Here is a 17,012-nt window from a genome sequence, read left to right as displayed (position 1 = left end):
CTGCGGTGCCCCCGAGACTGCCTGAGCTGGGTGCCTGTGGGCAGGTGCTGCCTGGGGCGGAGGGCCGCCACTGCCATGGAGGGAAGCACCAGCCCCCGCCACCTGCAGCCCAGGGAGCACTCCACCCACCAGCAGCTTGCCCTCCCCTCCCTGCCGGAGAGGCAGGTAAGTCAGCGGGTGGTTTAATCAGCCCTAAATTAAAGCATATTTTTTAAACCCGCTGCTTCAATTTAGTGCCCCCGTTTCATCTAAACACGCCCCATGATGTCAGAGTGCTGTGACATCAAGTGAGAGAAGCTACTGGAACCAATCAACTCATTAGAAATAAACAAGTCTGTCTAGGCTAGATTGAGTTAGGTTAGAAATGTGTTTCCATGCAGATGTTTGCTAGTGCTTACAGCTATGCTAGATTGAATACTTCCAATTTTGTCCAGTTGTGAAAAATTAAAGTGCCTTTGCTATTTCTGTCTCTGGCTGGGCTTCTCCTCACATCCATAACTGAGCCTCAGTCCTCTCCAGGCTAAGGACTTGCAGGCTTGTTGTTTGTGACAAAGTGTGCTTGTGCCAGGCTAATATTTGCTTCAGAGATGCATTGGGAATACCAGGAGTTGTAGAAAGACAGTGCACTGTATTGCCAGCACCACTTGTTCAAGAGTCATGAACTGTGGTTCCCAAAAATCATGGGATTAACTTCAAAATCTTTTCTTTTAACCAGTAAATGTTGGGTTCTTTAATTTGCCTTCTGTTTTTTGACCTTAGAAAAGTTACAGTTTAATGCTTTCCATCACAGTGGGCACATCTACAAGATGCTTAATGAGCAGTAGATTAAGTTTACTGTGCATTAGCACACACAGCAAAACCATGCAAATATGCTAATGCAGAGTCATATTAGTCTACTGTGCATTAAGCATCATAAAAAGCATGTCATTGTGCTAATGTGCAGTACAGGAGCCTATTGCGCATTTATTTAGTACTTAGTTATGTAAGTACTAAATGTACAGTAAGCACTGCTCGTTAGTGTATGCGTAGACATGTCCATTGTGAAGTCTAGAAACATTATTATTTAAACTAAAGAAAACCTGAGTTTCTCATAGAGAACTATTCTGACTTTCCAAAATACATGAAGTAAGATCTGATGCACACCTTGGGACACAGCTGATTTCCTGTCTCCAGTTCGGTGCTTTAGCCAATTCTTCCCATTCTCTGCCAGGGTAGCAGGGACCCTTGGTGGGCTAATCTGTCATCTCATATTGAAACCCTTTGCTGACCAATTCCTGAGGGCCATGTGACAGGACCTGTGCCCAGAGGTGCTGTAGCACCCCCTGGTAGACATGTGGCTGCTGTTCAGTCCAATCACTCAGGGGGGCTTTCCCTGTTATTTTGTCTGCCCTACCTTGATGTTGCTCAAACAGTTTGGGAGACTGCCCCAAAGGCCCAGAGTGGGTCCAGTCCACTGCCTATTTGCCTTTCACACAATCTGTTGTGGCTCTTCTGGCCCAATTGGTGCCCTGGGACACCAGGCATCTTATGCACTGTGTTTGTGGTCTCCGTCTACCCCCTTAGCCATGCCCAGGCCTCTCAGATGGTATGTAGTATCAGGCCACCTGGCTGCACCACAACACTTAGCCCTCTCAGGCCTGAATGCCTCTGTTGGGGCTTCACCCTCCCTGGCCTGGTCCTTACCCTCCCAGGGGCTGGGCCCCTGGGGTCCCTGACCCAGGCAAAGCTGTAGTCCTCCCAAGTCCATGATCCAGACAAAGCTCTAAGGTGGGTGCTCCTCAGGCACCCCTGTGGCCTCCCTACCTCCCCCACAGCCACAACTCAGTCCTCCAGTATAAAACTAAGACAAAATGCAAACCACTGCTTTCAGACAAAACCTCTCCCACTCCAGGTAAAAAGGTCTTGCCAGCCCTCCTTCCCTTGAGCTCTTGCCTCTCTGCTCTCAGGGTGTTTTGATGCTTGCCAGGATGTCTCCTGGAGCTGTTCCCTGCAATGCACCAGACCTGATTGAGTGCCTTCCTCCAGGTGCTGGGTTTATTTGCCCTGGAGCCATGTCCCCTTTGGTCAGGTGACACCCCAGTCCCACACAGGGGTTTCTCCTTCCATCTAATGGACAGCTTGGCCCTCATGCTGCAGTTTAGCCTGTCTGCATGCAACCTTTATCCTCTGGTTGCCTGGAAATCTGCACTACTCCCCCAGGTAATTCCTGTGCCACTAGCCTTGGCCCAGCTGCCTGCCGACGTAGGCAGCTAGGCTAGCCTGCTGTGCCTTCCCCTTTTCAGTAACAGGCCTTGGGCTCCTGCTACAGGCCCACTGAGACTGGCTCGTTCACCCCACCCTCCACACAAGGAAGAAGGAAATGGTTCTCTGGCACCGTGGAAACTGGGGTCCTACAGAAAAAAACTAATAGTTTTGGGGGAGAAAGTTTCGGCTGAATTCTACACTGTATTGTTCCACTAGGGCAACAAGGATGGTCAGGGATATGGAGGAGTTGTCATACGAGAAGAAACTAAATAGACTAGGACTTTTCATCTTAGAAAAAAAGATACTTGAGGGGGAACATGATAGAGGTTTACAAAATATTAAACGGTGCAGATGAAGTAAATAGAGATGTATTATTTACTGTCTCTTGCAATGCTAGAATAAGGGGACAGAGGTGAAAGTATTGGGTAGTAGGCTTAAAAGTAACAACGATATGCTTTTTCACACAGTGAGTGATTAACCTGTGGAATTCATTGCCTCAAGAAGTTGTGGGGGCTGGTAGCTTCACCTAGTTCAACGGGGACTAAGCCAGTTCTTGGGGGAAAGGAATATTAGTAGATATGGAGCGTGGTAGACTGGGGTGCAGCCTCCAAATTAGAACTTCCTAAACCTCTGGCTGCTGAACGCTGCAATGGGGGAGAAGCAGGGGGTGGGAAATTCTGGTCATGCTGTTTCCTCCCTCTCTTTCCACGCCCCAAAGCATCCCCTCTCTGCTGCTGCATGAGATGGGATACTGCGCTTGATGGATCTATGATCTGACCCAGTAAATGTCAGTTCTTAGGTACTTTTGTAATATCTAAAAGGAAAAAAATCTATGAAAGGATGAATTTAGGCAATAACATCGTATGCTACAATAGGGTAAAGCTGTGCATTCATACTCTTGTTCTAGTACCTCTGTAGGCTCAGTGTTATTGCTCCTTTTACACCTTGCAGGCAAAGTTCTTTGGGTAGATGTGATATCTTTTATTAGATCAACTGAGCTACACCTTAACATTTTTATACTAACTCTTAATATACCCATATCTAATAAAGGCTTTCTCCATTTTCATTTTGAAGATGCTACTTTTTACCTGGCAGTGGAGGCATGCTCCATGCCAGGTAAAAGTGGAGGCAGTGGAGCATACGTCATTCAAATATTGCTCTATTGAGCAATATTTGAATGACGTAAGGACTGCCCCAGGGAGCATGACAACGACTCTGTTGTGCTATTCAACATGGCTGCATCAATATAGAGATGCTGCTTCAATATAATTGTGTTTTAATCCTGTTTTCTCCTAGGGATTCACAGCTTTGCTTTTGCTGAAGATAGGAGATTTAGTAGTTGGCACTGGAGGAGGGATTGTAGCTCCCTTTAAAGGCTCAAACTACAAACCAATCAAGCGAGTCTGTAGACTGAAGTAGCATAAGGATGTAGTGGTGCAGAGTGGGAAAGTGATGGGACAGTAATGTATACACTCCAGATACCAGTTTTGATACTTTTTAAGTAAAAGGACAGTAGACACTGTTGACATGGACAATAAAATAAAGTGGAGACTAGATGAAATATACTGCAGAGAGTTGTTCTATTCCTTTGCAAATGTTAATTTAAATATTCCCTGTTCATTTAAAATGATTTATATAAATGTCAATTTGTGTAGCTCCGCTGAAGCCAGTGAAATTATACCATTTTATAACAGCTGAGGCTATGACCCTTGAAGTTAACAAAAGGGTTTTGTCAATAGCTTTATAAGCAAGTGTATAAAAAAAGTGTGTGCCTAAGTACTTATACCACTTCTGCTGTGCTTACAAAACAGGGTTGCTGGCATCATTTCCCACTATGTAATTTGTGGATTGTGCATGCAGTTACTCATGTTGCATTGTTTGCATAGGCAACCTAGGTGGGCACTTCTGAAAGCCTAGCAATATATGGTTTAAACTATTCCCAACATATCTCAGCTGCCTGGTATACTGTTGGGTATTTGCTACTGAAGTGCACTTTAGTTAAAAAAAAAAAAAAGGCAGCAAAGGTGTGTTGTTATCTTGCAACGTGGTCCAAAAAATGTGTGTATGTGCTTGTGCTTTTAGTCTCTGCTGTACTATGGATAATATGAAGTGTTAATGAATTTGACAGGAAATGGAGCGTTGGTCTTGACAAGGGCTGCCTTTTGTTATGGAGAATGGTGGGAGATGATGGCAAAGTGGAGGCCAAATAAAAAGTGGTGGAGAAGGAGAAGGATATAAGAAAAACTAGTATCACGATCAGGTCAAACTTCTGTTTTATTTTAACAGGAAAATTCAGGTCCAAGGTGGTGTCACTTCCTTGACACTCAGAGGTCAAGGTCACCAGTTCTTGGAACAGAAGAGTCCCAGGTTTCCCAAATTAACTTCACTGAGTTTGAAGAGGAATGCATTGCCACCTGTCATAACAAAGCAATTAATGACATCATGTTCCCCCTGTAAAGATAAGTAGAGGAGAGCCTTTATATCCTTGAAAAAGGAGGTGTGGGGAGGGTGGGAGGTGGAGATTTGACTAAGATACCTGTACAACACTTTTTAGCCAGGCGATTCCCAAAGCGTCTTACATAATTTACATTCTGACTTGCATGTAGGAGTCGCTTCATCCAGCATTTCAGTGCAGCCAGGTTAGTTGCTGAATTAGAAAGCTGTTCAGAAAGTGAAAAATAACAAATGGATCAAACCTCCAGGAGGTTCTTCCAGGAAGAATTTTAAACTGAAGCACTATAATTACACAAATTTGTGTAACAGCAGTGTTAACACCCTACACAAGAGGTAGGCAAGCTTTTCCAGCTGTAGGCCAGAATTACCTGCCCTGTGTCAGAAAGAAGGGCAAGTACTAGGATGCAGCTGGTGCTATTACTTGTCCCTGTGGCAGCATGGAAAGATCACCCACAGCTGAAGCCCCCTGCCACAGAGCTCCCACATCTGCAAGCTAGATCCAAAGGTTTTGCAGGCTGGATCCAGCCCCTGGGCTGTTGTTTACCAACCCTTGCCCTATACCATACTTGTGAGGAAAATGCTATGAAGCCTAAGCCAGGAGGCCCTTCACTAATCCATATCTTAGCATGCAATGCATCTTTCAATGTTTCTTGCATTTATTGTCTTAAGTGGTGCTGATATTTGCAGATACGGCAGGCAAGGTTCTTTAGGTAAATATGATATCTTTTATTAGACCAACTAAATAGTTGGAAAAAATATTCTTTGCAAGCTTTCAGGTAGAAACACCCAGGGAGAGTTTGTTGTTTCTTTGTGTTCTCTCCTGGGTAGAATGGAAGCTAGTATGCAAAATGCTGGTCTGTGAAAATGCAAATGCATGGCAGGAGGGATCAGAGACCCTGTGAGACTATGAGAGAAAGCACAGGGGGAGGTGAGGTGGGGGAGGGAGAAGAAGAATGTAGCTGGTATGATACAGACAGGTTACCTGGAGTTATCAGGTGGCAGGGAGGTTATAATGTGCCATAAAGCCAATGCCTATATTTAGTCCTGACACAGTTCTTTGGGTAAATCTGATATCTTTTATTAGACCAACTCAAAGAGTTGGAAGAATTCTTCTTTGTAAACTTTCGGGTATAAATACCCTTCATTAGGCTAAATATACATCATATACATATTTAGTTCATGATTTTTTGTATCCAGGAGGTTGATGAAGTGAAGTTCATAGGCTCGTCTATGAAAGGTGTTTTGTAAATTCTCTGAGGATTAGAACTGAGAAATTTTGTGAGAAGTGTGCACCCACAGGTAGTTGTGTATTTTTGCCTTTGATAGATTTTCAGTGAGCATTCATTCTGGTGCGCAGTTGTTGTTTGGTTTCTTTTATATATTTTCCATCAGGACAGTTGGTGCACTGGATGAGATATATTACATTTCTGGAGGTGTAGCTGTAAGATCCAGGAATGGTGATGGTTCTGTTGTGGGGGTAGTTATTGTGGGGGTAGTGGAGAGGTGTTGGCAGGTTTTACATTTTTTGTCCCAGCAAGTTCTGGATCTATTCAGTGTGCTTTGGGCCATAGGAAGTTTGCTTCTGGTGACCAGGTTGGCGAGGTTCGGTGCTTTTTTAAAGGCTAGGGTGGGTGTTTCTGGAAAGATCTCTTTAAGAATTGGGTCTTCTTTTAGTATGGGTTGCAGTTGTTTGAAGATTTTCCATGTACGTTCCAGGGATGGATGACACATCATAACTAATGGTGTGCGATTTGTGAGGATTTTCTTTTTGTACTGCAGCAAATCTTCACATGGTGTCCAGGTGGCTCTTTCAAAAGTACGATCCATCTCTACTGCGGAGTGTCCTTGTTGGGTGAATGCCCTTTTGAGATTCATGAGGTGGCAATCACGGGTATTCTTCTCAGTGCAAATTTGGTGGTATGGGCTTGGTTGTAAATGTGAGCTTTCTTGGTGTGTTTAGGGTGAGTGCTGCTTCTGTGTAGATATGTATGTTGGTCCCTGGGTTTCTTTTATAGGGTGGTTTGTATTTTACCATTTTGGATATTGATAAAGGTATCCAAAAAAGAAAATACAAGCAATAGTCTGATGGAGGGATGATGGCTGTTTAATTTTTGGTGGAAATCAATCAGGGCACTTATACAACTACATACACTAAAGCATGTGTACAAGTGACAAAACGCGTGTTAGTGCTGAGAAAGTGGTGGTGGTGAACTTTTGAACTAAAACACATTGGAGGTGTTTTAGTTCAAAAGCACACTACTGCCATTTTTTGCGTACTGATGTGCATTTCACCATTTACACAACTGCACGCAGCACAGCGCACACCAGGTTGTGCGTGGAGTAGACGCTGTTAATTGAGTCTGGTCTGGCCTGCTGGATCTCCAGTGCATTGCGGGACAAAAAGGTATGTGTATAAATGCCCTCAGAAACTGAAAGGTTTTGGTCTAAAGGATGAAGATGTTATCTATGCATCTCAGGTATAGCATGGGTGTAGTGCAGTGCTTAAGGAATTCTTCTTCCAGGTGGGCCATAAAAAGGTTGGCATATTGTGGGGCCAATTTGGTGCCCATAGCTGTGCCCATGGTCTAGAGGAAGTGTTGGTTGTTGAAACTGAAGTTATTGTGTGTGAGGATGAAGTATATGAGTTCAGTGATATGTGTGTACTCAGAGTTGTAATCTCAGTCTTGTGGATATGTGAGGCAGGCTTGGATGCCATCCTGGTATGGGATGTTGGTGTCACTAAGCTAGTTACATCCATGGGGACCAGGAGGGTATTCCTGGGAAGGTGGCCTGTTTTTGAGTTTTCACAGGAAATCTGTTGTGTCTCAGATAAAACTCAGTCTTTGAGTTTTGATGAGCGGTTTAGGATGCATTCAATGAAGCCTAGTATTTCTTCCATTAGGGTTCTGTGGTTGGAAGCGATAGGTCTGTTGGAGTCCCTTGTTTTGGGATTTTAGGGAGCACGTAAAAAGTCCATGAATTGGGTAGTGGAGGAATCAGGATCTGAAGTTTTTTGTGTAGTTCAGATGAAAGTGATGTGATGGTGGTTTTAAGTTTTGAGGTAAAAAGGGGAGTTGGATCTTCCTCTAGTTTTTTATAGTAGGTGGTGTCAGGGAGTTGTCTGCTGGCTTCCTTTATGTAGTCTTCATGGTTCTACCTTGGAAAATTACCACAGTAGAGTCTCTCTTACTTACCTTTTGGCTCCCCCCCGCCGCGCTTTCCTTCTCTACCTTTTGTTTTTCTGATTTTCACTTATTTACATTCTCAGTGACATCCTATCACACTTTTAGCTTGGAGATTGAAAAACAGCAGAGACTCTCTATGCCTGAAGAAGGATGATTGCACCTGAAAACTTGAAAATAACTTTTTTCCAACTAATCAGTTGGTCTAATAAAAGGTATCACATCTCCCAAAGAACCTGGCCTGCCTATGTCCTTAGACCAACACGGCTACAACCAAAAACCCAGCTACATTTATCAGCTACATTCTTCCCCCAACCCCCACCTTTCTCTCACCTGTTTTTTCACAGGGCCTCTGATCCCCCTGCCATGCATTTGCATTTTCACAGACCAGCATTTTGCATACTGGCTTCCCTTCTACCAGGAGAGAACACAAAGAAACAACAAACTCTCCCTGTGCCTGAAGAAGGGTGTTTGTGCCCAAAAGCTTGCAAAGAACAATTTTTCCCAACTATTTAGTTGATCTACTAAAAGACATCACGTTTACCTAAAGAAACCTTGTCTACCTATGTTGGCTACAACCAACAGTCCTTGCAGATGTGGCTGCATTCATGCTCTCTAATCTAAAGCTTTGAACATCATCTAATATCCGAGTAACACAGCTGTCAAAAGTGATTTTTTTGGGTCCGTGGGCATCGTTTACAATTTTGTGTTTGACAATATGACATGTTATATTAAATTCAGGACTCATGATATGCGATGCTAACTTTTACCAGGGTGCCTTCTGTTCACATTCTTCTTGTGAACAGCCAGCAACATTTTCCCCTTACTGTGAATATTGGGATCACAAGATTTCATAAAAATGATGGATTAGTCACTTCCTTTCCAGATAGAGAGTGGCAGTTTGATCCAGAAGGTAGTTTTGAGTTTTGGCATGCTGCTGTTGTGTCCCCTCCTGACATGACATGAAGCATCAGACCCTATAAGGTATAACAAAATCCATGGAATACAAAGCAGGAGTACAAGAAACCCTGGCAAACAAACCTGCGTCTTTAACTTAATGAGTAAATTACCAAGGGCTTTGGAGTAATCTTATGCTCATACACCTAACGCACCCCATGAGAGAGAGGCATTCAGATGAGTTGGATTTAGAGATGTTCATAAGGACTATAGCACTGCATAAAACTTGAATTACTTATCCATTATCAGCTTTTGAATAGTATATATCACAAGTTTTGAAACCCAGATTTAAATGCTTTTCTCTGGCATGGTTTAATCCAAAATACTTAAACTTCTGATATTATCTTACTTTATAAAGCATCCCTGGATACTTAGCTTGAAAGGTGATACATTTTGATGTATAAATGTTTGTTTTCTCTGTCCTTCTGGCTCTTTGTTGTGGGGGTGGGTAGTGTTGTTGGACAAGTCATGTGATCATTTCATAATATACCTAGATTTCACTGTCAACTCGGGGTGGTATGTAGGTTGTTTATTGTCATACATAATTAATATAGCGCCTTATTATATATGCACTTAATTTCATCTTCAAAAAAATGGGGGCAGTACTTTAAAATAACTGTGTTTTTTTTTTTAAGCTACCTGTTTATTTTTAAACATCCTGCCCCCTTGCTGTCAGTGATTGGGATGTATTTTGATTCAAACAAGAGTTAGCAGCTACTAGCTTAATCACTTTTGTTTCTGTTGCTGAAAAAGATGTTTTCCTCTAATAGCACCTATAAACTCTTAAGATCAGCTAAACTTTCCAGTGTAACTTTGTCTTTTTAAAATATATAAGGCTTCTGACTGCTGAACAGTTAGGAAAAAATACACACATTCTTAAACAGAATAAAAGTGTTTTTATATTAATTTCACTTTCCAAAGAAAGCGACCAGGTTTTCTTCTATGAATCTGAAAATCTGAAGGCTCAGGCAGCATTTGGGATGCACATGAATAGACTTTGGCAGTCTAGTTCAACTGTTCCAAAAGCATTCCCCATCAATTACCGAAGGAAAAAATGCATCCTGACTGCAGGCATACTCTCACTGGCACCTGATATTAGAACAGGGGAATCAGCAAAACTTTTTTTTATGTAGTCCTCTTAATTTGGAAGCACTCCGATTCTAATAATGTTTCTTATAGCTGTCGAATGTATCGCAAAGCTTTACATACATACAACTCAAAACATTTCCTGTCTGGTCCTACCTCAGCCTTCTGATATCACTATTTTGCCTGTTAAGGTGCACATGTAACACCTTAACTAGAGAAAGTGTAGGAGAAGAAACTGTAGGTAAGTTGATGTTCACAGAGAAATAAGTTTTGTTTTTTTCTGGGGGGAGTTACAGGCAGACTTTAAAAAAATCTGTGTGTCCAACCAAAGCTTTGTATTAACACGCTGTTTGGGGGTAAATATTTATCTGGTGTAAACTGCCAAGCCCCATTGCTATCAATGGCAATTTATACCACAAAAACATCTATACATGTAATTTCTCTCTTTGTTAGTTTTTTCAGGAAGAGAAAAGGGGGTGAACTGCAATGCTCTGAAAGTGCAAATGTATTGCATAGCTTTACACATACAACTCAAGACATTTGTTATTATACAAAGACAGGCCCTGGCCCTGTCTCAGGGCAGTCGGGACCCCGAGCTTCTTCGCTCATTATGGGCGAGCACCTGAGCCGGGAATGGGGGACTCAGATCCCTAAGTGCAGGCAGGAGGTGTAAACCCAACTGAGGGACTCGACTGGTCAATGCTGGGGCCAGGACTGTAAAGGTCAAAAGGGCCAGGGGCCCACTGTGAGGGGACACCCATAATGAGCAAAGAAGCTCGGGGGGCTAGGGTTAAGGCACCCCTTCTCGCCTTTCACCAGGGTGGTAACCAGCCTGGTATTTCCTGGAGGCTCCCACACTACAGGAAGACCCACCAGGCCACCCACTCCTGGCAGGGTGCAGTTTTAGGTCATGCCCAGGACCAGGAGCCTCCTGACTGTCCCCTGCAGCTCCTCCCCTACCTCCAGGATGTTGCATGCAGCCAAGCAATGTTACTGCCTGCTGTACCAGCAGGGAACTGCCCTATTTTTATAGGCAGCCATTTCCAGGGATCTAAAATGGCCACGGTAATCAAGCACCTGCTGGCTGCTTGGCTCAGCCCTTAAAGTGGCAGCACCAACAGTGCCCTGCCACAGTCACAAAGTTAAGAGTACAGAATGAAAATTGTCTTTCATCATTAACTATAGTATCCTTCACAGAGAAGACTACAGTTAAACATCAGAAACAAAGAACACCTAGCTGTGATGGGGAAATGAAGATCTAATAAGGATGCATCTAACTCTGACTAGTCCTCACTCACTTGCTTCTCTGCCTTACATAGGGGAACTTCTGACTTATTTGCTACCTGCTCCAAGAGTGACATCCGCGTGTGGCACACCCCAGAAAACAGGGAGCTTTTACGAATCACTATCCCCAATATGACTTGCCGTGCCATTGAATTCATGAGGGATGGCAAAAGCATTATTTCAGGTAACGGTCAGAGACCTCTGTATTTAGCTTCAGTCCGAAACTGTTCTCGGATGTTAATAAACATGGCTAGAATAGAATGGGGGAGGGCCAAAGACTCAACTTGTTTGATTCATCCCAGTGACCAAAAGGCATTTCAGCTGGAGAGATCCTCAGGCACAGCAGAAGTGATGTGTGAGGGAGACAAGATCTGGGGAACCAGAAGAGGATGTGAACTCTAGCATGTCATAGAGCCCAGCTTCACAGTAATTCACACCAAAGTCAGCTGAGGGATGTTGAGGCCATGTGGATGGAGAATCATTTATACAGATCCACTAGCATTGCCTTCTGCAGAGTAAGAGCACGGGATCTACTGCAATTCAGTTCTTGAGAGTGGCAGTGTAGAGGAGGACCCTAGGGAGGGTACAGTAATATGAAGGATGTTATTCTGCCATGATTAATTATTTTTTCATTGCATCAGCTTGGAATGATGGGAAAATCCGTGCCTTCACACCAGAGACTGGTAGATTGATGTATGTGATTGACAATGCGCATAGTTTGGGAGTCACAGCCATCGCTGCTACAAGTGACTGTAAAAGGATCATTAGTGGAGGAGGTGAAGGGCAGGTAATGCAGTGAAACAGCTGTGCTTTCATAACTATAGCTGGTAACTACCTTCAACCAGCCAGTCAGAATTTGAACAGGTGGGTTGGGCATGTTTAGCACCATCCCTCCCTGGGAACACAGGGACGGCTGTATTGACATGTGCAGGGGTTAGACTTTCCGGTGTTTTCAAAGGGCTAATCTTCACTTTTATAGCTACATTGATTTTAGTGGGTCTTAAACATCTCAATACCATTGAAAATATGGCCCCTAGTCTTTCTGTGCCTCAGTTTCCCATCAGCACATTAGGAACAATAATAGCGTGAAGAGGGTAAAGATGGCAAAGACTGTGAGATGTTCGGGTACTGTGGTGATAGAGATCAGGTTAGGTAGATGAATTGTGCCTGGAGGATTCAGTCAGCCCTGGCCCCATTGTGCTAGCTGCTGTATGCCTACATGCAGGATGGCGTGATCCCTGCCGGAAGATCTTCCAATCTAAGACAAGTACTAAAAAAATTAAAGCTAGAAGGATAGTCCAATAACAGCAGGGAGTATATACGTCACTCAAGCAAAAAGGCAATCTGAAATGTTAATACTTCCATCAAAATCAATAATTCAAATGCTAAGGCTGCAACTTTCAGAGAGATTTGGAAGCTCATTTTCCATTACTTAATGGGAATTTGGCATCCATATCCCATAGGCAGCTTTGCAGTTCTCCAAAACACAACTCCAGAGCACAAAAGGACAAAATCCTGCTCCTTTGAACTCAGCAGCTAAGCTGAAGTCTACTTCATTTTCAATATGATTTGATTTCACAATGCTCTTATGAAGCATCATAGGTACTGTATCAGTCTTTCCTGATTTGTCGAGGATAAACTGAGGCACAGTTAAATAACTTGCTGAAAGTCAAGCCCATGGTGTCCTGGGATTAAAGCTCAAGAATTGCTTTCCTGAATTCAGTTGACTACACTGCTGAGACCTGAATTCAGGATTTTGAGTCAGATCCACAAGTAACTTTAAAGGAAGTGGAAAAAATGCAGCATTTCATTCAGCTTCAGCAAATCTTACAAGAGATGCACAGAATCAAGAGTGTCCTTTGAGCCAATTGTAGCTCAAGAAGAAGGCCTTACAATGTTGTTTGCTGGTGGCTTTCAGGTGAGGGTGTGGGAAATTGGCCAGAACACACGCAAGCTAGAAGGAGTTTTGAAGGAACACATCTCTGCTGTGTCTTGCATTAAGATTAAGAAGAACAACCTGGAGTGTATCACAGCCAGCCTTGATGGAACATGCATCATCTGGGATCTCGTGTAAGGAAATGACCCTTATTCAGCAGTTTAGCCCTTCTCAACTATGGCATGCCTAGAAAAGAAGAGGGTGTTCTTGTGAAGGTCTTGGTAGAAGACACCACCTAGCTAGTATATCCTAAAGATGCAAGCTCTCCCCTAGGCATGCTGTCCTGAAAGAAAGCTTTTTCCCACTATGATACCCATCCCTGCTTTATACATCAATTTCTTATGAAGCAGTCACAGTAGGGAATAGGACAGACAGGAGGAATAGCTTAGGGAGAGTAGGTATGTTGTTCAGTTAATTTGTGTCACAAAATGAAACAGGCTTCAGAGAACTCCAATCTCAGACTAACGTATGTCAGTGTCTGAGCAAAGGAGATGTCTGCTGTGCACAGTAGATGAAGTTAGCTCAGGCAGAGTGAGCAGTTTGGATAAATCTCTGACTCAAGCTGCTTTGGGGGTATTTTCTAGACGTCTTATAAGGAATCAGATGATCCTGGCCAACACTTTGTTCCAGTGTGTTTGTTACCATCCTGAAGAGTTCCAGATAATCACAAGTGGAACAGACAGAAATGTAAGTAAAACCACAGGAAGTCAGCTTGAAGCAACTCAGAGACCCAAGGGCATGGCAGCAAGTTTTGTCATTGACCGGGGGTTCAGCTTCCAATCAGAATCAAGCCAGACCAGGAGCATAAAGATAGGTAAGTAGGCAGGGCATGAGCCTTGGGTACTGCCTAAGGGGAGAGGGTACTATGTATGTGTGTGCATGTGCACATGTGTGCATGCATGTATGTGTGAGAGTGGGCATTCTGGGAAGTGTAGTTCCTGCTGTTGAGGAAATAGGTCATCTCTTTTTCTTCTTTTTTTTGCTACCAAAGAATAGTTTCTTTTTGGCTGCTCAACATACATGTTGGTGGCAAAAAAAATGAGGTGACATCCCCCCTCAGCAGCAGCAAACTGCAGCTACTGCTCCTGTGCCACCACCACTGCTCTGTCCTCCCAGCTGCTAAAGCCTCCAGAATCAGAGCCAGAGGAACTGCAAGGATGCTGCAGGGGAAGGGGAAAGGCAGGATGGAGGGGAGGGAGGATTGACCAGAGTGCAATAGTAGCTGGTTACACCTCTGAACCAGGCTGTGATCAAGGAAGGCCTTACCAACCAACATAGCCTTCCCTTGGAAAAACCAGGGCCCATTAGGTAAAGCAGACACTGGGTCCCACACTTTACTTATGATTTATGTAAGGTGGTCAGTGCTAAACACATCTTCCAGAAGCAATGGAAATCATCATGGTTCAAGCACCTACTTTGAACACCTTCAAGAGACATTTGGATGCTTATCTTGCTGGGATCCTATGATCCCTGCTGACTTCCTGCCCCTGGGGCAGGGGGCTGGACTCGATGATCTTCTGAGGTCCCTTCCAGCCCTAGTATCTATGAATCTATGAATCATGCTAATTCTGTATAATTGAACTTCCTTGCTGGTCTGGTTTCTAGATTGGATAGTGGTTAGTATTTGATGGTTCTGTGATCAGAGAACTGGAAGGCTCTGTGAAAGGCTCCATTAATGGGATGGACATTACATCTGATGGGACGCACTTTGTTACAGGTATATGGATGAGAAGAATCTTAATAAAAAATGCTGGGAGAGGAGAGGGCAATGCCATCAAAAGGAGGGCAAAGAAATAACAGAGACCCCCTGAGAACTTACAGAGGTAGACAGGAGAGAATAAAATAAGGTTCCTCTCAGAAGGAAAATAACAGGTATCACTGGAGGGAAATACTTGCAAAAATGCTATGGGCATGGTCCTGCAAGATGCTGAGCTTAATGTGCTCTCACTGAAGTCACATGGAGATGAGAGTGCTCTGTGCTTCCCAGGGTCAGCTTTTTAATACCTGTCTGCCACAGAGAGTACATGGCATTAGGGTTAGAGCAGGGATGACTTATACTTGCTCTCTCATGACTTGGAGGGCATCCGTTCTCCAGAAGCCTAGAGACTTCCCTAGTATATTGAAAATATGGGGATGACCCATGTTTGCCCAAAGGCAGTCCAACATGAGCACTGGGGCACACATGCCCAGCCATTCTCACATGTCCTCTGACCCTGGCACTGTAGTGGCAGAAAAAAGCTATGCTACTAGGCAGGCATGTGGGACCAAAATCCCTTAATTTATCCTGTTAAACCAGCCTTAAGAGGAAATTCTCTTTGAAGGCCCTGAGTATTCCTGGTATTTGTACATCTCTGGATAGAGCTCCTTTTGATATGTTAGTGGAGGAGCTTATGCTGAGCACCATTCTGAACCCCAAATACTGAGACTTGGTGCCTCATGGGACGGAGAGTGCATTGCCACTGCAGTGCTCAGGGCCCTTTTCCCTTCCTAATGCCAGGACAGAATTATCCCCCCAAAAAAGAAGAAAGCACTATGTAACCACCTGTTCTTCCTTTGTGCATAATGCAGGCGGTGATGACCATCTGGTGAAAGTGTGGGATTACGATACAGGTGAAGTGACTCATGTTGGTGTGGGTCACAGTGGCAGCATCAGACGACTCAAGATCTGCCCTGGGAACAAGTACATCATGGGTGTGAGTGCAGATGGTGCTATCCTGTGATGGAAATACCCACACTCATACTAACAGTTCTCACAGAAACTACAATACCAGTTTTTAGAAAATCTTTTACCTTCCAGTTGACACTATTGAGAAATATGCAAAAAATCCTTCTACTAGGGAAGGGTTATTTTGATCCTGTCTAGTATGAATTAGCCAGGCTCTTTTCCTTTTTAGTACCTGGTAAAACTGATAGTTTCAGAATACAAAGCACTCCTGTTGATTCAATTGCAGTTGGGGGCGCTCTCCTCTTCTGAAAATCAGGCTCAGGAAGTTATATTACTGGTGGTGCCCTGCTACTATATTCTGGACAATTCCAAGTCTCTCTCTCCCCCTCCTTCTTCACAATGAATAACTTGTTGTATAAATACAATGTTCTGTGTTCATTTTTGTTTGTCTGGTTCTAATTATGCAAAAAGGCTTTCTGCTTCAAGCCAGAAATGTAATTGTGAAACCCTTTAGATTTAAAATTTTAACCAAGAGGTTCAAAAGTACATAAAGGGACCTGTTTCTCAGAGGGTTGGAACTTACTAGTTTTTGAAAATGAAGCTTTTCTACATTGTCTCCAGGTGAGCATCTACAATTACCAGTCATTTGAATAAATTTTACCCAAGTTTTTCTAGGATAAACCTATTGTAAACACATAGGCTTTCCTATTCAAAATACATCCCTGAAATACTTTATTCTCTTGCATGCCACCTGCCCCTAAATAAGACATGTCTTGCAAAAGGCAGAATGTAGAAAAAAAAAGATTTTTCCAGAGTCATGGATGACTGTGTGACATAGAGTAAGCCCTCTTGGAAATATTGAGCGTCCAGGAAGCGTGGCATCCTGGGAGACAGTCTGGGTGAGGCAGCAGGGACCTCCTGATATGGCAGGACCCAAGACCCTTGGAAGGCAGTACCATGCCTGTTACTACTTTACTGTAAATAGTTTCTATATAAGTTCCAGTAAATAATGAAGTGCTGTTTCCACACCACAAACCTCACCAATGTACTACAGACTACATGCAGCTGCTCACTTGCCCTGAGCCAGCTCAATTGCTCCTTCAGGCACCAGCTACAATACTCAGCCGATAGCTGGGGTTTTGAGAGGGTTAACGAGGGATCCCACAGTGTGATTCCCACCCGTTCTGTGTACTGGAACCAGAGA

The 17,012-nt window shown here is 43.6% G+C and overlaps 1 protein-coding gene across 1 annotated transcript in view; it reads left to right on the top strand.

Moving 5' to 3' along the window:
* Positions 1–16,559, top strand: part of CFAP52 (cilia and flagella associated protein 52) — a 39,758-nt gene extending 23,199 nt beyond the window's left edge. The window contains 9 exon segments of the mRNA XM_006039432.2: positions 3,541–3,641; positions 4,531–4,589; positions 4,592–4,697; positions 11,243–11,391; positions 11,849–11,994; positions 13,126–13,277; positions 13,728–13,830; positions 14,749–14,860; positions 15,712–16,559. Coding sequence (XP_006039494.1) covers positions 3,541–3,641; positions 4,531–4,589; positions 4,592–4,697; positions 11,243–11,391; positions 11,849–11,994; positions 13,126–13,277; positions 13,728–13,830; positions 14,749–14,860; positions 15,712–15,887 — 1,104 coding nt within the window. The 3' untranslated portion in view covers positions 15,888–16,559.
* The last annotated feature ends 453 nt before the right edge of the window (positions 16,560–17,012 follow it).

Source organism: Alligator sinensis, unplaced genomic scaffold (genome assembly GCF_000455745.1).
Source record: "Alligator sinensis unplaced genomic scaffold, ASM45574v1 scaffold17_1, whole genome shotgun sequence".
NCBI classification, from domain to species: Eukaryota; Metazoa; Chordata; order Crocodylia; family Alligatoridae; genus Alligator; species Alligator sinensis.
This window is presented reverse-complemented; position numbering and strand designations above follow the sequence as displayed.